Source organism: Camellia sinensis, chromosome 4 (genome assembly GCF_055761805.1).
Source record: "Camellia sinensis isolate YWXY chromosome 4, ASM5576180v1, whole genome shotgun sequence".
Classification (NCBI taxonomy): domain Eukaryota; kingdom Viridiplantae; phylum Streptophyta; class Magnoliopsida; order Ericales; family Theaceae; genus Camellia; species Camellia sinensis.
In genome coordinates this window covers 175,414,739-175,435,659 of record NC_138964.1, presented here as the reverse complement: position 1 = coordinate 175,435,659, position 20,921 = coordinate 175,414,739, and the positions used below count along the sequence as shown (strand labels likewise).

Genomic DNA, 20,921 nt, shown 5'->3' with positions numbered 1-20,921 from the left:
GGCACATCTAGGCCAAGGTGTGGCACAACTTAGTCAGGTGTTGTCCTTCCTAGCCGAGGTCATTGTCACCTTAGTTGCCGAAGCTTTGTCCTTAGCCGATGTCATCACTTGCCGGAGTGCCTTACCGGGTAGCTTGTTAGATACGCTTTGTCATAGTCTTGTCTTGTAAATCTATCACCTTTTTTAGGAGAGCCAACCAGCCGTTGCCACGTGTCCGAGCTGAGTGTTAAGTCAGCCGATAGAGAGAGGAAACCTATCATTTGTTGTATCTTGTTGTGAAGAGGAGAGAGAGGTAGAAGAAGAGTTCTTTAGGGAGAGTAGATTTCCAAGCTTGATCCCTAGAGATCGAACCGTTAGATCCGTGTTCTAAGGTTAGATTCTTGATCTGCTCTTGTCGTTCTTCATGTTCATGTTATTGCATTGCATGATTGAATATGATTTGTAAACCATGTATTGCTTTGAAGTTCGGTTTTAGAAAGAGAAAATAGCATTCATGTGTTCTTCAAGAAAAGCCATGTTTTGATCCGAAAGTTCATGCCAAGATTCATGTTTTTGTGTTTGTTTTCACATGATTTTCAAGTATGGGTACCTAGGTCTATGTTTTCGAACTCATAGCATGAAATCCCAGATTTTGTAAATAAAGGAGTTGTGATTTTGGCATCCATGTTCTTCATGATCTTCATGTTCATGTTCTTCCTGTTCTTCACGGGTGGAAACCCAGATCTCTAGGCCTCACTTCTCGAAGTGTAGTCGTCGAGATCACTCTTACCTAGACCTCACACTTAGGCCAAGCATCGTATCTCATCTTGGCCTACCTTGCATGATCACTTACACCTTTAGTTGTCTTGTGCGCACCTCGGCATGCAGCCGCACGTCGAAAAGCCTAGGTAGCCACACCTCGGCCAGGAGGCGTGGGACCTCAGCAAAGACCTGGTTGGTACCCAGCATGTCTTCCTGACATGTAAAACAGTGTTTTGACTTCCAGCATGTTTTCCCGAGATCATTTGCATGCATGTAAGACTTGTTTTGAGAAGTACGTTCAGTATGCTTTGCTATGTGTTTGTAGGACTTGGACCTTTGCTTTGATCTCGACGTCCCAAGAACTATGTGAATGGTATTTTTAATAAATTTATGTTCTTAAGGTTTTGATAAAGCTTTGCCTTGTTTTGATAAAAGTATTTGTTAAGCATAAATGATATCCCTATTTTATGTATAAAGTATAAGCTTTGTTTTGAATGGCAATGTATCGAGTAAGCTTTGTTTTGACGACATTCTCGGAAAGTCCCTCGTGCTGGAGGACTCTAAACTTGCGCAGCACCCAAGTGTTAAAGGGCTACGGGCCCTTGTAACATAAGTCCCTTGTGCTAGAGGACTCTAAACTTGCGCAGCACCCAAGTGTTAAAGGGCTACGGGCCTTTGTAACATAGGTCCCTCATGCTGGAGGACTCTAAACTTTCGCAGCACCCTTGTTTGAGATATCTCCCTTGCTTTGTCTTGTTTTGCCACTGACGGTTTACAGTGTGGGTCTTGTAAGTAAGTAAGTAAGTTTTGAAGGACCAAGGTTATGCTGAGGTTATGCTTTTGTTTTGCCGGGATGTCATCACCCCATGTTTTGAATTGACGTATGTTAAGTAAGCAAGTTTTGAAAGACTAAGGTTCGAATGATGTTTTGTTTCAAGCCAAGCTAAGCTATGTTATGTATGGTTTTGGCAAAGATATACTATGTATTGTTTTGAAAAGACCTCGGGAATCATTCATTTAACCCCTTTATTACTTGTACCATTCACTGAGTATCCAAGCTCACCCTTCCTATGTATGTATGTAGGTATCAAGCAAGAAGTCGGCTACGCTGAGATGTTTGTTTTGCATGTATGTTATGTCGGCAGTGAGGATGTTGGCAAACTAGAAGATTATGTTTCATGATTTGTGGCTCAAGTGTTTTTGTTTATGTCGGCAATCTTGAAGCTTATGTATTTTGAACATGTCGGCTTGAGAAGCCTTTTATCAAGATGTAACATGTATTTTGTACTTTATTTTATTTGTATTCAAGTTTTAAAGCTATATAAAGATGTATGTCATTTCATTTGACTTATACACTGCTCTTATGGACCACTTGTATTTTAGATTATTGCTTCCGTACTTGTGAGCCCCATATATTTATACTCTGATTGTGTGTGAATTTTGAAAGTTAGCCTTCGGTAATCTCGGATTACTGGCCATCACGGCACCAAACTACTAGGCGCGGTTTGGGGTCGTGACACTAACTCTCTGAAATTTATTCCTAAAAAAATGTAGATTAATGCACTAATGCACCAAAGATAACAAACTGGACAGCAAATAATATTTCAGACTGATTTTTGGGATCCTCTCAACTGCTGGAAAAGTATCTATATTTATAGGCAAAAAATTAGATCCGAAAAGGTGCTTCCTTGAAGTGAACAGGTGCATAACAAAATTGAACAGGTTTAGTTCAAATTTATTTTTTTAAACAAAATTGCAACCTGTTAAAATACAAACAAATTCGGACCGTTTGCACAACCAACACCAATAATTCAAACTTAGAACCGTAGTGGACTAAGTCAACATGAAGGAACTTTAATTTAATTTAAACTATTGAAATATATATATATATATATATAAATATATATATATATATTAAACTATTTGAATATATATATATATATAACTATTTGAATAGTTTAATCATTTTTACGAAACCACTTAAGGAAACCAAAAAATAAATTTAGAATCAAATTAAATTCCTACAATATTTTTTTTATTGAAAAAATTCAAATGAATTTTATCTAAAAAAAAATAATGTTAGACTCGAAGACGACGTCAACTTCCCATTCACTCATAAATGGTTTTGACGTTCTGTCTTCATCGTGTGACTTGCCACGTGGCAAGGAACACTTCACCTCTTCGGACCCGTCCCAAAATACGTTCGGGGCCCACTCAAAAATGAGCTAAAAAATATGCCTATATTAAACCATTTTTCCAATAATCCCCTACATGAATGGAATTTGACGGAGAGAAAATGCAACAACATGATCTAATTACAGAGAGTACAGAAATTGGTAATATTCTGCATAGGATAGGTAGCTTTTGGCTTTGAACCTTCCCTTGTGAGACACTATCGGATTTACTAGCTAAACAGTGAACATGATGTCTTGAACTGTTCAGCCGTTTGTGTAAACCAAGACAATAGAACTCACACAGTATATCCCCAGACACAGTTTAGTTCTCACTATTGTGTTCATTTTGGCCCTGAACATCCTGGTCTTTCATGAGTGCTCTAAAGACTTGTAGCCCTTCACAAATCTTATAGAACCGGCCCAGTTCACACTCACGTAGGTGATTCTTATGAAAAGTATCCTGCCATACTCCACTAGGTTTACCTAGATATAAGAATCATTAAAAGTATTACTTAACCTAAACCGCTGCAGACATCACTATTTCATCAAAGAAATGGGTAGGAGTTAGACTCCCCAGTGATCCTTCTGAGTCATTCACAACTTGGTTGTCCCTTTGAACCTAGATTTTGGGATCTCCAGTCAACTAGGTTGGGTTGCCATTGTGGTAACTCTTATTTCATAGGCTTTAGTCCCATTCCCCTCGATGAATTCTCAATTAGCTCTCTTGCTAACCCTTTGGTTAGTGGATCCGCTATGTTGTCTTTAGACTTAACATATTCTATAGAAATAATTCCATTAGAGAGTAGTTGTCTTACGGTGTTATATCGACGGCGAATGTGTCGTGACTTACCGTTATACATATGACTTTGTGCTCTACCTATTGCAGATTGACTATCGCAATGTATGCATATAGCAGGCACCGGTTTTGGCCATATTGGAATATCTTCAAGGAAGTGGCGAAGCCATTCTACCTCTTCCCCTGCTTTGTCTAGAGCTATGAATTCAGATTCCATAATAGACCTAGCAATACAAGTCTGTTTGGAAGATTTTCAAGATACAGCCACCCCACCAGAGTAAAGACATACCCACTGTTGGACTTCGAGTCTCTAGTATCCGAAATCCAATTTGCATCACAGTATCCTTCAAGTACTGCTGGATATCTAGTATAATTCAGCCCAATATTACGAGTAAATCGGAGATACCTTAGAACCCTTATAATTGCTTTCCAGTGTTCTACTCCCGGATTACTCGTATATCTACTTAATTTACTTACTGCATAAGCTATATCTGGGCGAGTGCAATTCATCAAGTACATTAAGTTTCTAATAATTTGGGCATACTCTGATTGAGAAATACTTTCCTGTACATTTTTAGAAAGATACAAATTAACATCTACAGGTGTTCTAGCAAGATGATCATCATCTTTGCTGAATTTGTCAAGTATTTTCTCAATGTAATGAGATTGTGACAAAGCATATCCTTCTGATGTTTTGGTAATTTTCATACCAAGAATTACATCAGCAATGCCCATATCCTTTATGTCAAAATGTTTATTCAACATTTTCTTGGTAGTTTTAATCATGTCATTATTACTACCTATGATGAGCATATCATCTACATAAAGACATACAATGACATAACCTTTATCCGTGTTTTTAATATAAACACATTTGTCACACTCATTAATTTTAAATCCATTTGACATCATTGCCTTGTCAAATTTCTCATGCCATTGCTTTGGCGCTTGTTTTAAACCATATAATGATTTAACCAATTTACACACTTTCTTTTCTTTCCCTGGAACAGAAAACCCTTCTGGTTGTTCCATGTAAATCTCTTCATTTAACTCACCTTTAAGAAAGCGATTTTAACATCCATTTGATGAATTTCTAGATTGTATAGAGATGCAATGGCAATTAGCATTCTAATGGATGTTATTCTAGTAACCGGTGAGTATGTGTCAAAGTAATTTAGACCTTCTTTTTGTCTAAAACCTTTGACTACAAGTCTTGCCTTGTATTTGTCTATTGATCCATCCGCTTTCAATTTTCTTTTGAAAATCCACTTGTACCCAAGAGGTTTACAACCTGGTGGCAAATCCACAAATTCCCAAGTGTGATTTTGCACGATGGATTCAACATCACTGTTGACAGCTTCTTTTCATAAAGGAGCTTTAGGACTGGACATAGCCTTTTTAAAAGTTAAAGGCTCATTTTCTAACAAAAATGTTAGAAAATCTGGACCAAGAGATTTTGAGGTTCTAGCACGTTTACTACGCCTAGGTTCTTCTTCCTCATTTTGGTCTAACTCTTGTTCTTGATCATGTTCTTGATCCTGACTAGTAATAGCATCAAAAGATCTTTTATTAGTACTAGTCTCTTGTCCAGTCTTCTTTGGAAATACATGTTCAAAGAAAAATGCATTCCGAGACTCAATAATAGTATTTACATGCATTTCGGTATGTTTTGATTTATGAATCAAAAATCGATATGCACTACTATTCTTGGCATAACCAATGAAAATGCAATCAATGGTCTTAGAACCTATCTTAGTTTTTTAGGACTAGGAATAGCTACTTTAGCCAAACACCCCCACACTTTTAAGTATTTGTAGGATAGTACTCTACCATACCACATTTCATAAGGTGTTTGATTCACTTTCTTTCGGGGTACTTCATTTAAAATATAATTAGCAGAAAGTATTGCTTCCCCCCACAAGTTCTGAGGTAATCCAGAACTGATTAACATGGCATTCATCATTTCTTTTAAAGTCCTATTTTTCCTTTCAGCAATTCCATTTTGCTGAGGTGAGTAAGGAGCGGTAGTTTGATGAATTATTCCATGTTCTTTACAAAATTCACCAAAAGGTGATTCATATTCACCACCTCTATTACTTCTAAGTTTCTTGATTTTCTTACCAAGTTGATTTTCAACTTCATTCTTATATTGAATGAAAGTTTCCAAAGCTTCATCCTTGGTTCGAATTAAATAAACATAACTATATCTAGTTTAGTCATCTATAAAAATGATAAAATACTTTTTCCCACCTCTATTTTGAATTGATTTAAAATCACAAATATCACTATGAATTAATTCAAGTAGTTTCATACTTCTTTCAATTGAATGAAAAGGAATTTTAGATAATTTTGCTTCAACGCAAACTTCACATTTATGATTTGAATCAATGTTAAAATTAGATAAACATTCCATATTAATTAATCTACGCAAAGATCCATAATTAACATGTCCTAGTTTACCATGCCATAAATTTGAAGACTCAAGCAAGTAAGAAGAAGATGTAGTATTATTAATAACTGAGGGTACAACGGTTATTACATTTAACTTGAAAATGCCATCAGACATGTAACCTTTTCCTACATACATCCCGTTTTTGGTAAGTACAAACTTGTTACTTTCAAAAACTAGCCTAAATCCATTCTTACTCAACAAAGATCCAGAAACTAAATTCTTGCGAATGTCCGATACATGCAGCACATTGTTGAGAGTGAGTTCCTTTCCTGATGTCATCTTGAGTACAATCTTTCCTTGTCCTTCAACTTTAGAAGTTGAGGAGTTGCCCATAAAGAGTTGTTCACCATTGTCCACTATAGAATAAGATGTGAACATCTTTTTGTCGGCACAAATATGGCGAGTAGCACCAATGTCCACCCACCATTCTTTAGCATTTCCGACAAGATTAGCCTCGGAAACAACTGCAGAAAGATTGATGTCATCGACACCATTGGAAATATTGTCCACTTCGGTCATATGGGCTTAAGCAGGCTTCTTGCTTGTTCTTCTTTTGCTTTTGCCTTTGCTACAACAATCTTTGGCCCGATGTCTCTCTTTGTCACAGATATAACATTTGCCATTAAACTTGTACTTTTTATTATCCCCCCTTTAGAGCCTTGTGATGAACTTTCTCCAGAAGACTTTCGTTTCTTGGTTTTTGAAACATGTTCCACCACATTTGCCTTAGACTCTATAGGATTCTTACCAGCCCGCTTTTCAGAATTGCGATTGTCCTCCTCAATCCTCAAACGCACAATTAACTCATCTATAGAAATTTCTTTGCGCTTGTGTTTGAGGTAGTTCTTGAATTCCTTCCAGCCTTTTGGTAATTTTTCAATTAAGGCTATAACTTGGAAGGATTCACTTAGAGACATGCCTTCTGTGTGAATGTCATGCAGAATGAGTTGGAAATCTTGAGCTTGGCTGATCACAGTTTTTGAATCAACCATTACAAAATCCAAGAATCTGCCAACCACAAATTTCTTTGAGCCGGCATCTTCCGTTTTGTACTTTTTCTCCAACGATTCCCAAAGTTCCTTTGCTGTCTTGATTAGACTGTAGACGTTGTATAATATGTTGTCAAGTCCATTCAAGACGTAATTCCGGCAAAGAAAATCGGCATGTTTCCAAGCATCAACCGCAGCAACCACTTGCCGGTCAGTTTCATCCTCTTTCAGGATAGGAGCATCTTCACGGAGGAAACAAGTCAGGTTCAGAGTTGTAAGATAAAACAACATTTTCTGTTGCCATCTTTTAAAGTCAGTTCCTGAGAACTTCTCTGGCTTCTCTCTCCATGATTTATTGGTACTGTCATCACAGGAGAGGGGGTTGGTGCAATTGCAGCCACCACAGTAGTACTTGTTTGGGCATTTGTTTCAGTAGCCATCAATTCTAATTTATAAAACAAATTTATAGTTAGAATTTTCACTACACAGAAAATTAAACCAAATTCACAGAATTAAATTCTGTAAAAATAAAAGAAACAAAAATGTAACTTTTATTTTTCAATTAATTTGAAAATAAAATAAAATTTTATTTAAACAAATTAATTCCACACAGAAAAATAAATTCTGTAAAATAAAAGAAATAAAAACTATAACTTTTATTTTTCAATTAATTTGGAAATAAAATAAAATTTTATTTAACCAAATTAATTCCCCACAAGAAATTAAATTCTGTAAAATAAAAGAAATAAGAAAATAATTTTTATTTTTCAATTAATTTGGAAATAAAATAAAATTTTATTCAACCAAATTAATTCCACACAGAAAATTAATTTCTATAGCACTTCAATAATTAAAATACTAAAACAGAATTTTAAGTAATGAAAACTCAGAAAATAATTTCTAAAACCCAAAATTAATTTCTGAAAAAATTCCACAAAAATATATTCTGAATTATTAATGGCACCAGTATCGTACTACTAGTTGTTGTCAAAGAAAATAGACAGTATATTACTACTCTCTGTCAAATAGCATATAATCACTATTTATTTTTCCAACCAGAATATTATTTTGTAAATCCACAGAAAATAATTTTCTTTCGAAATTATTTTACGAAGAATGAAAAAAAAAAAGAAAACAAACGAAAAATTCTGTAAACAGAATAATTCGAATCTGTCATAAGATTGTTGGATCAATCTTCTGTGTAAATAAAATAACTAGAAATAAACAAACAAAAATAAATAAATCTTACAGAATTTATTTCGTTGAACCGAATAAATAATTCAAGACCAAATCGAGTGTGTGACACTCTGTCCTTAAGACAGATTCGCCCCGCTACGGTACTTACGGTTGAGCGGCGTCTATCTCCCAGGATACAATGATCTTCACAAATTGTAGTAGTACTCCAAACAATTTGTTCGGCGAACCAAACCTATGTCCTAACTCTTTGAAATTTATTCCTAAAAAAATATAGATTAATGCACTAATGCACCAAAGATAACAAACTGGACAGCAAATAATATTTCAGACTGATTTTTGGGATCCTCTCACCTGCTGAAAAAGTATCTATATTTATATAGGCAAAAAATTAGACCCGAAAAGGTGCTTCCTTGAAGTGAACAGGTGCATAACAAAATTGAACAGGTTTAGTTCAAATTTATTTTTTTAAACAAAATTGCAACCTGTTAAAATACAAACAAATCCGGACCGTTTGCACAACCAACACCAATAATTCAAACTTAGGCCTCGTTTGGCAACCGAACTTTTTAGCCAAAAAGTCAAAAAGTTAATTAGCCAAAAAGCCAACAATTCATACTAAAAAGTCAAAGATTCTCTTTTCTCTCTACTTTTTGCACATCTTTTCGTAAAAAGCTAAAAAGTCATGCCAAACATACTAGTTTTTTTTAGCTCATATTTTAGCCAAACAGCCAAAAAGTTACTAAATTAGCCTGTTCTCAAACGAGGCCTTAGAACCGTAGTGGACTAAGTCAACATGAAGGAACTTTAATTTAATTTAAACTATTGAAATATATATATATATATATATATAAAACTATTTATATATATATATATATATTAAACTATTTGAATATATATATATATATAACTATTTGAATAGTTTAATCATTTTTAGGAAACCACTTAAGGAAACCAAAAAATAAACTTAGAATCAAATTAAATTCTCACAATATTTTTTTTATTGAAAAAATTCAAATGAATTTTATCTAAAAAAAATAATGTTAGACTCGAAAAGGACGTCAACTTTCCATTCACTCATAAATGGTTTTGACGTTCCGTCTTCACCGTGTGACTTGCCACGTGGTAAGGAACACTTCACCTCTTCGGACCCGCCCCAAAATACGTTCGGGGCCCACTTAAAAATGAGTTAAAAAATATGCCTATATTAAACCATTTTTTCAACAACTTGTACTTCGGTAACTATTTTTGGTTTAGATATAGCCGGATCTAACATAAATCTGCTTAGATGTAATGTAGATATTTGATATCTACAACAGATATAAATAGATTTACTCATTTTCTTTGTTAGAAACTCATCTCTTTCGTCGTTGATGAGCCCGAAGTAATGAGTCGATACTCGGTGGTTATTAATGAACCCTAATCAATAGTGGTCGTTGGTTGCCGGTGATTATAGATTAAAAAGAGATAGAAAAGAAGGAAAACGTAATTGTAATTGTCGCCGATATGAGAAAAAGAAAAAGCAAAGATATATGAAAAAAAGAAGACAGATAAATACAAAACTTTTAAATCTATTTAAAAAATTTAAAATTAAACACAACAAACCCCCCCCCCCCCCCGCCCAAAAACAAAAACAAAAACCAAAACCAACCCCCCCCCCCCCCACCAAAAAACAAAAACAAAAACCAAAAAAAAAAAACCACTTCTACTCTTGGGGCTGTTTTACGTCAACCGACCTTTTCGCTGCCCTATTAAAAATGGGTTTTGTAGTCGGTCACTCAAAATTGAGAAATTGCTAAATCAGCTAAAATGGGAAATATATGAAGAAAAAAAAAATTAGGGAAAGTATGGTCCAGATTGAATTGGATTGGAGTAAAATTGTGATCAATCTATTATTTACGGTTTCTAAAAAATTGAAATCAATCCAATCCATTTAAATCGTAGAATCAATCCGAACTAATTCATTTAAGAACGGATTAGATCGGTTTAGGATCACAGATTTATATAATTAAATAACAAAAAATATATATATAATACTTTAATTTCATAAAAATATAAATATAACACCATATTAGTTTCACAATAACAACATGTTTTTTCATAATAGCGACATATTGTTTTAAAATTTAAACAATCATAAGAAAATTAATTTCATCATAAGTATTTAGATCATTACAAATTAACGGTAAAAACTAGCAAACAAAAATAATAAAAAAAGATATTATGCGAGTTTAGTTTTGGATTTAAATTTTATATGAAATAAGATAAAATACTATGGAGAATGGTATATAATAAAAATATACACTTTTATGGATCGTTTCTAATTCGGAACCATAGGATTCAATTCGAAATAACTACGAATTTTTAATTTTTCAATTCAAAGCCGAACCACGAATTCAAAAACTAATTCAAACCTAAGCCTGTGTTTGGCAAGGGCTTTTTCAGGTTTTTTTGGCTATTTTAGCCACAAAAAACAAAATAGGCTATTTTAGCCATAACAAACAAAACATCACATCCAACCTATAATCATTACATTCTTCTCTCACAAAAAAAAGTCAAAAAAACCAAAAAACTAAAAAATCTTCCCAAACCAAGCTTTTTAGCCCAGGCTAAAATAGCCAAAAAAAACCAAAAAACCAAAAAACCAACCCACTTTCTAAACGGAGGCTAAATTAGACTTAGACTGAACTAATTGGATCAGATTACGGATTTCATGATTCCTAATTCAGGCTTATAAAAAAAAAAAAAAAAACCCAATGTCCAAGTGCTATTTCACGACTGTGAAAAAGCAGAACACAGAGACAGAGAGAGATATGGAAGAGGAAGAAGAAGAAGAAGAAGGAAGCCTAGAAAGCTTGCTGAAATGGGCTGCAGAGATCGGAATATCAGACTCTCCATCGTCGAACCGCCCTCTCTCCTCCTCCTCCTCCTCCTCCTCCTCATGTCTCGGTCAATCTCTCTCCGTCTCACAATTCCCTGACTCTGGCGGGTATATCTAATAATTCCCAATCTTCTATCTCAAATTCTCAATCATATCTATATCTATATCTATGTGTATATATTTTCATGTGTGATTGGATGTGTATGGTGCAGGAGAGGCTTAGCAGCTATCCGTGATCTTAGAAAAGGCGAATTGATCCTCAGAGTTCCAAAATCAGCCCTAATCACCACTCAAATTCTACTCAAAGACCAGCCACTCTCTCTTTCCATCAATAAACACCCTTCTCTCTCCTCCACTCAGGTTTCACACTCTCACTAATCTTTTCCTTATTCGCCGTTTGGTTTCCTAGAAAATTTTACAACCAACTAGCTGAGCCTGCTTAGTTGTTACATATCATGTTTCACGTATTCGGTTGTATCATTTGAAAAATCTAATTCTAATTTTACAGAGTAAATGATGATTATAGCAAAGAAGAAGAAGAAAGGAAATGAATACTTTGAAGTTGCTTAATCTTCTAATTAGTAGTTCCTAATAAACAGAGGATCAAAAAGTCCGAGTCTTTATTCAGCTAATTATAGGATAAAGCATTCAAATTCTAACTTTTGTAAAGAAAAATCAAAGTTTTTCAAATAGGGATTTTATTGGGGTAGTGATAGTTCATTTGGTTGTCTCTGTTGCATTTTTGAATACTTACCCTTGTCTAAATTTCTTCTTTTTCTTCTTTGTTTCTAAATGCAGATATTGACTGTTTGTTTGTTATATGAAATGGGCAAGGGAAAGAGTTCTTGGTGGTATCCCTACCTGATGCAGTTACCCCGCTGTTACGATACGCTACCATGTTTTGGTCAATTTGAGACACAAGCTTTCCAAGTTTGTTTTCCAAGATTACAAATTTGTTCTTTCCTTGAATATAGTAATTGTGCTTTTGTTAATATCAAATGTTATTTATTTAAGATGCTACTTGCTTTTGAAAATGAAAAGAAGAAAATGTTTTCCTCAAGTATCTGACATGATTTTCAGGTGAATGATGCTATCTGGGCTGCAGAAAAGGCCACAGTGAAGGCTGAATTCGATTGGAAAGAAGCTATTTCCCTTATGAAAGAACTAAAGTTAAATCGTCGTCTCCTAACTTTTAGGGCATGGCTTTGGGCTTCTGCAAGTGTAAGTACGTTTGGTGCTTTTTGTAATAAATAATGCCCTGCAAAATGTGTTGTCCATTGGTGTGTTGATGCAGTTTTCTGAGTCAGTCAGCCATATGGAGCTAAAACTTATCTAGCTTTGATCAAGGGTTTCACACCATTAAGGAAAAAAGTTAATGCGTTAAGTTAAATGATTGAAGGAATGCTCAAAATAATATGTCATTTTTGTATTGATTGATTCATTGTTTTATTACTTATTGGAAGTGATAGTATCTTTGGGCGTAATTCATAGCTTCTATGATTGTTATTCTCAATTCTTTCCATCTAATTTTCAAACTTTTAGAATTTGATAATTTCAACATATGCTTGAAGATATCCTCCCGTACATTGCATGTACCATGGGATAATGCTGGGTGTTTATGCCCTGTGGGGGACTTGTTCAATTATGCTGCACCTGGGGAGGAGGACTTTGATTCTGAAGACCCCTTTGTCTTTGAAGACTCAAGTAGTAGGAAAAATGCCTCTTCCATGCAAGTAAATTTTTCATGGAATGGAGACACCACAGAACAATTTGATGTAGAGCAGATTGATCCAAATTTACTGAGATTAACGGATGGTGGCTATGAGGATAATGTCTCTGCGTATTGCTTCTATGCTAGAAGAAACTATAAAAAAGGAGAGCAGGTATTGCTAATCATTCTTGTTTCCTTTTAGAACATAATGCATTATATTAGGTAGTATGGCAGCTATATGTGGTTTTTCAATAATTTATTCCATTAGCGGTTATTTGTGGTCTTGTGGCCCTGGTTTTGGTATATCATTTAGTGTATAGATTGTGTACACATATATTTGAAAATCTAAGCCTGTGAAGTAACTGGTCAAATGTCAATCAGGGCTTCCAAATAGTGTTTCCGACATGTTGAACATTTATAGGAGTGACATGAGATGTCTCAAATGAAATTTGAATGCGTTAACTCTGCAATTGTTGAAGTATTAACAAATGATTGTCTTACTGTTAATGATATTATTATGCCTTACACTCTGTAGGAGTAACCAAAAATGCGATTAACTGGGAGCTGCTTGTGGTAGAGTGTAGTCTGAATGAAGGTGTGACTTGCAAGTTTTGTGGCAAAAGGAGCTGAATTTGAACAGATGAAGTTTTTACTCAGGCTAGTCGTTAGATTTAGAAAAGGGGTATAGGTTAGATACTTATATATTGTTGTGATACTTATCAAACACAAACTAAGGCCTCGTTTGGGAACAGGCTAATTTAATAACTTTTTGGCTATTTGGCTAAAAAGGTAAGTAAAAAAAACTTGTATGTTTGGGATGACTTTTTGGCTAATTACGAAAAGATGTGCAAAAAGTAGAGAGAAAAGAGAATCTTTGACTTTTTTGTATGAGTTGTTGGCTTTTTGGCTAATTTAGTAACTTTTTGGCTAATTGGCTAAAAAAGTAAGTCCCCAAACGGTATATTGATTTGATAAAGAATGTGCACAATGAGTGATTGAACAATTTAATGGAAAAAGAATAAATAAATCCCAATAGGCTTGCATTAAGGGACCGGCTTTGCTTTTTTACTTTTAGCTTTCTCATAAAAGAACTTACGAGGAAGTTTTGGGTAGAAGTCCCATGATGCATGTTATTTTCTTACGAGATTATTTTAGTTGATGAACTAGGGTAGAAGCTTCATTTTCTTTGAAGCTATTGGAGAGATACTTATGAATTTAAAGGATTAAAAAAAAAAAAAAGCATTATATTTTGTGCAAACTGAATGATAGCTTATGTGTGGGAGACATTAATTCTACTTTAATCAACTGATTATCCTTTAGGAAAGTTAAGTGAGGTGAATCTAGCTTGTGATCAGATTAGTCAACACTGTTCTCATCATTTTAGTGCTGATGGAGTTGTAGCAGTGTGTTCACCCTGTCGTAGATGTCTCATGATTAATGTCACCGTCCGATGTAGCACAAGGAAACTTATAATAATGCCATCTATAGTTGATTTTGTGGTGGGCTAAAGTTATTGAACATCTGTACATTTGGGCTTTGAAAGGGTGGAATAAAAATTGTAGGGTTTGTAGATAGAAAGGGCTCAGAACAGGCTTGGTTTTAAAGGAGAAGAGTTGCTGAATTTTCAGTAAATAGCTTGCTGAAAATTCTAGATGGCATGTATCTTAAGGTTTAAGGTGTTATTAATTATAGGCCAAAAGAGAGGAGAAAGGGTTAGGGCTAAAAGATCTTGATAGTAGCAAGTTTTGGTGATAGAAGAGGGTTGTTCTAGACCTGTGAATAGTAATTCGAGAAAGTGAACTTGAGAGGAAAGAAGAATCTAAGAATCCCAATCAAAAAATTCAGGGATCGCCTTTGATGGTAATGTTGCATTAAACATCGCACAATGCTTTTAAAATCTTCTCACAAGTTAACAAAGTTCAACTGCATTAAATAAGAAGATGAGTACATGAATATTATAGGTGATTGTGCTTCTCCTAATTCTACTAGGTTAACACTACAAATAAAAAAAACAAAGAAACTTTGAACAATTAGAATATCCATAACCTAAAATAGGCCACATTTGAGACTCAAAAACAAAAACTTGACCCATTGTACAACCTGTGGACCACAACGACAGCCATGTCTAGCAAATTTGGAAATTACAAAAATTCAAATAACTCTTGAAACATTGAAAAACAAACTAAGTTAGCAGCAAGCTAACAACAAACAGAAAATCAGACTTCAATTTCAACCAATCCTTTTTTAGACAATGTCTTGAGCTCTTGACTATGTAGATTTCAGGTTTTTCATTTGTCTTGTTAGCATGCTCCACATCTCCATCCATTAGTGATTCATGATATTGGATGTAACTTATAATGACTTAACCTCAATTGTCCTCTACACTAGGTTGCCATATCAGGAGACCATCGAAGCTTCTTATTTTGATGTTAACTTCAGAAGGGCTTGATCTTATGGTTTTATAATTTCATGAAGTTGATTATTTTCATATATGCTTAATGTCTTGCTCCTGTCAAGTATATTTCACCTGTGAAGATGAACTTTGGTAGAACTACAACATGAATGTTTTGAAGATATCATAAATCATAATTGACTTTCATGTTTACATCATCCTAAAGGTTCAATGTTAAGGCAAAACAGTTTGTTACATGTGTAGATATTGAGAAAATGTGACAGCCAGCTTTTTGGGATAGCATTAAGCAACAATCTATAACTTATCCTAGATAAACAAAAGCTTTCACCTAAAATCCCTAACAAATTGGAACTTTATGTAATTACGATAAATGCAGAGGAAGTATTGATTGACATTCAGCACTAGTGGCTAAAACTAACAAAAGGTAAATCCTAGGAAGCAGCTGTTACAAACGAAATAAAAGAATTCCTGAGAAAGTGCCATAAATCTGGAGATGATAATAAGACAGGCCTTGAAATATTTTTGGTCCTACTCTAAGGCTATGTTTGGTTGAACTGATTGGATTAGATGAGATTAGTATCCTTGGGCTGTTAGTTCGGGGATTATCAATTCTTTTGAATAGTAAATCCTATTTCATGTTTGGATTGGCCTGGGATTAGGAGGCAGAGGGGTTTGGAATGGGTATAATAGTAAATACATGGTGTAGTAGCCATAATAACCCTGTTATAATTTATGAGAATTTTTTTTGCTCCATCATTTATTATTTTTAAAGACATGCCTATGTACAATTTTGACATTTAACAACTCCTAACAAACATAACAAATGTGATCAATTCAATCTCTTCTCAATCAGCTTTCCTACTTTCTTGTTTTATTAAAAATGTAAAATATCAATTTTCCAATTTTATTAAAAAAAAACGGGTTTTTTTTTTCTTTCAGTTTTTCTGTTTTATTAAAAACAATTTGTGTTATTTTAAAAACAAATGCGTTTCTTGAAAAACAGTGAAACAATTTCTTTTTAAATAAAGACAGTTCCTTACATTTAAAAAAAAAAAAAAAAAAATCTGTAAGGAAAAACAAACAAACAAAACAGTTTATGTAAAATATATATATGTTATGACATAATTAAACATATTTTTAAAAATTTAATTAGTCAATTGATCTGTTGTTTGAGATTTACACAATGAACATACAAGAATCACTTTTATAGTAGCATAGCAACAGAAGGTATCTTTCATTGGCAATCTAACGAACAATTAAAATCATGTATTACATGAAGGAGAAGCAACTAAATAGCCAGGGTTTTTTTTTATAATTTCAACACTAGTTAATCTGTACTTCCCTTTGATCCTTCAATTGTGTATCCCACCCTTTCCTTTGGATTCAATAGTCCTCCATATGCAGGATACCATGTCCGGATGGACTACTAATCCAGACCTCAATTTTTTAGCCAAACGTGAAATTATGTATTTTGTTGGATTATTAGTCCAATCTCAAGGTCATGTCCACCCAAACAAACACACGTTAATAATTTATTAAACCTTATAGGATATGAAAGGATAAAATAAGAACCACATGCTAGTTTTTGGCTGCTACTTTGCTCAACCTTATAATAGGTCTGTACTTCGAGTTCCAAGTGGCTTAATTTCATGTCTTGTTTTTTAGGGTTGAAGTTGTATTCATCGAGACATTTGCACACCATTTTGCGTTTCTTTTTTTTTTTTTTCCCTGAAAATATTTCTGGTTTGGCGTATAGGGCAGTTATACTGGCTTCTTGTTTGCAGGTCCTTCTAAGCTACGGGACATACACAAATTTGGAGCTTCTTGAGCACTACGGGTTTCTTCTAGATAAAAACCCAAATGATAAGGCTTTTATTCCCTTAGAACCTGAAATTTATTCGTCGTGCTCATGGCCCAAGGACTCACTATACATTCACCCAAATGGGAAGCCATCCTTCACCCTACTCTCTGCTCTGCGGTTATGGTTAACCCCTCCAAGCCAGAGGCGATCTGTTGGACACCTTGTTTATTCAGGATCTCAACTATCAGCGAAGAACGAGATAACTGTCATGGGATGGATTGTGACGAACTGCAATGTAATTTTGAACAAATTTGTGACATCAATTGAGGAAGACAAGTTACTCCTCCACACCATTGACAAAATGCAAGATTTTTGTACTCCCACAGAGCTTGAGAGACTCCTGTCAGCATTTGAAGGTGAGGCTCGTGTCTTTGCAGAAAGCAAGGGTCTTATCAATGCAGAGACTGGTGTAAATTTACTTCAATCGAGGCAGATGAGGAGATACATGGATAGATGGAAATTGGCAGTTCAGTGGAGACTTGGGTACAAGAAAACCCTAGCTGACTGCATTGCTTATTGTTCTAAGGTAATTGACAAATTCTCTTCTGAAAATGATTCAACCATGATAATTACTCATAATTCAATGTGAAAATTTTTGATTTATTTATTTGAGTTCATATTGGTTTGATGATTATATGATTTATTCATTTCAGTTCATTTGGTTTGATGATTATGCTTGTTGAAGACTTTGGTTAAATCATTGCCATGATCAACACAAATAATGAAATCCATACATAAACAACAAACCCTGACAGAAGTGCAAAATTGTACAAAATAACAACTGAAATCCATACAAGCAGGAAAACTGACTCTAAACTATAAACTGATTCAAACTGCCAAAATACCAATGAATCAAACTTATTCATAATAAATGAATGAGAAATGGTGGCATATAGACTCAGGCTAGTGGTTAATGGCGGTGGTGAGAGGAGTTGTGGGCATGATTACGATGTTGGTGTCTCAGCTCAGCTCAGGACTAGTTAATTAGATGGTGGTGGTGAGAGGAAAGGAATTGATGGCATGGTTGTAGGAATGGTTGGGAATGAAGGAATTGTTGTTGGGATGGTGGGTAGTGAAGCAGCTGGCAATGGTGGCAGAGTCACCTTAGGAAGTGTAGGCATGGTAGTTGGCAATGCTGGATTTGGCAAAGATGATGGAATTTGGGTGCTTGGCAAAGGCGGCAATGTGGTTTTTGGTAAGGTTGGGGCAGCAGGCATCGTCGGCAATGGTGGCAATGTGGCTTGAGGGATGGTCGGCATTGTAGGCAATGGAGGCAGTGTGACTTTCGGCAGAGATGGGATTGAAGGCACCGTTGTCTGCAGTAGTTGGCGAGCAGCCCGAGCCGCCATGGTTGCCTGGATGCTTGAAAGTGATAATGCCATGATCAGAGATACAACCAAACAACTATGAAAAGCTGCCATTATTGTTTGATTGGAGTAGAAAGTTTTGAAGGAGATGGGCTCTGTACTAAACAAGTTTGTTGTGTGTTGAAGAGAACATGCATTAATAGGGTATTTTATAGAGAACAAATGTTGAAAGGCACAACTGATTTGGAAAGATTAATATGAGTTTGATGAGATGTGGTTGGACTTTGGGGGAATTAAGTTGAGAAACACTAGTGGTTAGTTCAACTTCCAAACTTTGAGAGCCATTGTTGGTAAATCCAAATGTTTTACGCAAATCAAAATGAGGGACCAACACACGCAAGCCTTCACCACAACCACCACGTACACTAATTTGGCTGGTTATGTTATGACTCATCAATAGGAATTGTACTACCCTTTGAGCAAATGATAAATCTCTCTAATTTTGAAACTCTAATAATGTGATAGAGAATAAAAAAAATAAAATAAAATAAAATTAAGGCCAAAACATAATGGCCCTGTTTGGTAAAGTTGTGGGAAAGTGTTTATAGTTTATGCCTCAACAGCTTATAGCTTATAACTTTCAGCTTAAACTGATTTTCAGCTTATTCTTAAAACATCTCCTGCCCCACTTAAAGAATAAGCTGATTTCTGACTTCCAAAAAGCTATAAGCTATAAGCTAAACTAAACACATCAAAATAGCTTAAATTAAGCTGAAAGCTTAAATAAGCTGTAATTAAGCTCTGCCAAACAGGCATAATATCACAGTAGGATCCACTTCTATTAAAGCTCATTAGAAGTTCTTTATTAGAACTCTCAATCATTTTTTCTACCCTTTTTAGTCAGAGTTAACTACTATGATTTTTTTTAAAGAGTTATGGCAACTATTTGATATGCATATTTTTTTATTTAGGAAGAAAAACAACTTAAATTAAGAAAAAAATGAATTATTGTTTGAACTTGCAATAATCACACACAGTAGATTCCTATGACCAGAGCAAGGGCTTATAAACATGGAGAACTTATGAGTCAGTCTTATTATAAGTATTTAATTTGTCCTAGAAAGGGTACGTTTGGTTTGGTTTGGTTTTGAAAGAGTAATTTTTTAAAATTGTTTTGGGGAGAGAGTTTAGAATTTTTTTTGATTTGTTTAGTTGTATATTTTGAAAATAGTTTTAGAGTTTAGGAATTTAGAATGATTTGATATTTTGTTGTAATTGAGTATATGTGTGTGAGAGAAAAAATTAATTTAGAAGGAGAGAGAAAAAGTGATTGATTAATATATAAAAAAGAGTGATTTTGAAAATTATTTTGAAAAAATTACAAACCAAACAAGTTTTAAAATTTTTTTTTTCCAAAATCACTTTATAAAGCCAAACCAAGCATGCTATTTATGTTTAACATAGTAGGGTAAATCACACTTTACCCTCCCATAACTATTGTCCTGTACTACTGAATTAAAAATTGCAACATTTAACTCTTCCTTTCATCTACTTAAAGCTTCGTTTGGGAAGATGGTTTATAGATTTTTTTTGACTATTTTAGTCACACAGACAAAATAGGCTATTTTAGTCACAACAAACAAAATATACATCCAACTAATAATCATTACACTATTCTCTCACAAAAAAAGCCAAAAAAAATCAAAAAGCCTTTTCGAAACTAAACTTTTTAGCCCAGGTTAAAATAGCAAAAAAAATTAAAAAATCAACCCACTTTTCAAACGAAACTTTAATTATTTTTTTTATTTTTTCAATTTTAACTTTATAATGATGATCCTTAAAGTTTTGTTTAGTATTAGCTAATATAACTAACTTTTTTTGTGTTAAAGACTTTTTTAGCCTCGTTTGATTTGAATTTTTTTGACTTTTTTAACTTTTATAAGAAAAAAATATAATAAATGAGTTAAATGTAATATTTTATCTTATTTAAGCTTATTTTGTCCGTTTGTATTTTTTTTTTTTATAGTTGACAGATCCAAAATGGGCTAAGGGGTGAGCAGTGGATATACCAATCCGCCAAACCGACCGAACCGAACCAATCCGCCGCATTTTGGACGGATGCGTGATGATGAGCGGACGGTTGCAGATTGATTTTCTCCAATCCGCCAATCTGGCAGACGGATGGCGGATTTGAGATTCTTTTGGCTGCAACCAAACCGCCAAACCGCGAGCACTCCTAGTAATTTATAAAATTTTGTGTTTTCAGTTTGTTTAAATATTTTGTTTGTGTTTTTAATTAAAAAAGAGTTCAAATATTCTGTTGAAAAAAAAGTTTTCAACTTGAATATCTTTTTTGAATTGAAAAAAATAAACATATTATTTATTTATATTTTTTAGTTTTT

At 34.3% G+C, this 20,921-nt stretch overlaps 1 protein-coding gene across 2 annotated transcripts; it reads left to right on the top strand.

Annotated features, from left to right (window-relative positions):
* The first annotated feature begins 11,064 nt into the window (after nt 1-11,064).
* SDG40 (SET domain group 40) lies at nt 11,065-20,903 on the top strand. 2 transcript variants are annotated; one of them, XM_082866976.1, is made up of 7 exons: nt 11,065-11,335; nt 11,440-11,587; nt 12,026-12,157; nt 12,308-12,448; nt 12,799-13,110; nt 17,136-17,738; nt 20,546-20,903. In XM_082866976.1, exons 1-7 carry the CDS (start codon nt 11,103-11,105, stop codon nt 20,573-20,575), a joined length of 1,599 nt encoding a protein of 532 aa, XP_082723102.1. In that variant the 5' UTR covers nt 11,065-11,102; the 3' UTR covers nt 20,576-20,903. The 2 variants fall into 2 exon arrangements, with proteins under 2 accessions (XP_082723102.1, XP_028066833.2); XM_028211032.2 differs by lacking the exon at nt 20,546-20,903 and having other exon boundaries at nt 17,136-17,815.
* The last annotated feature ends 18 nt before the right edge of the window (nt 20,904-20,921 follow it).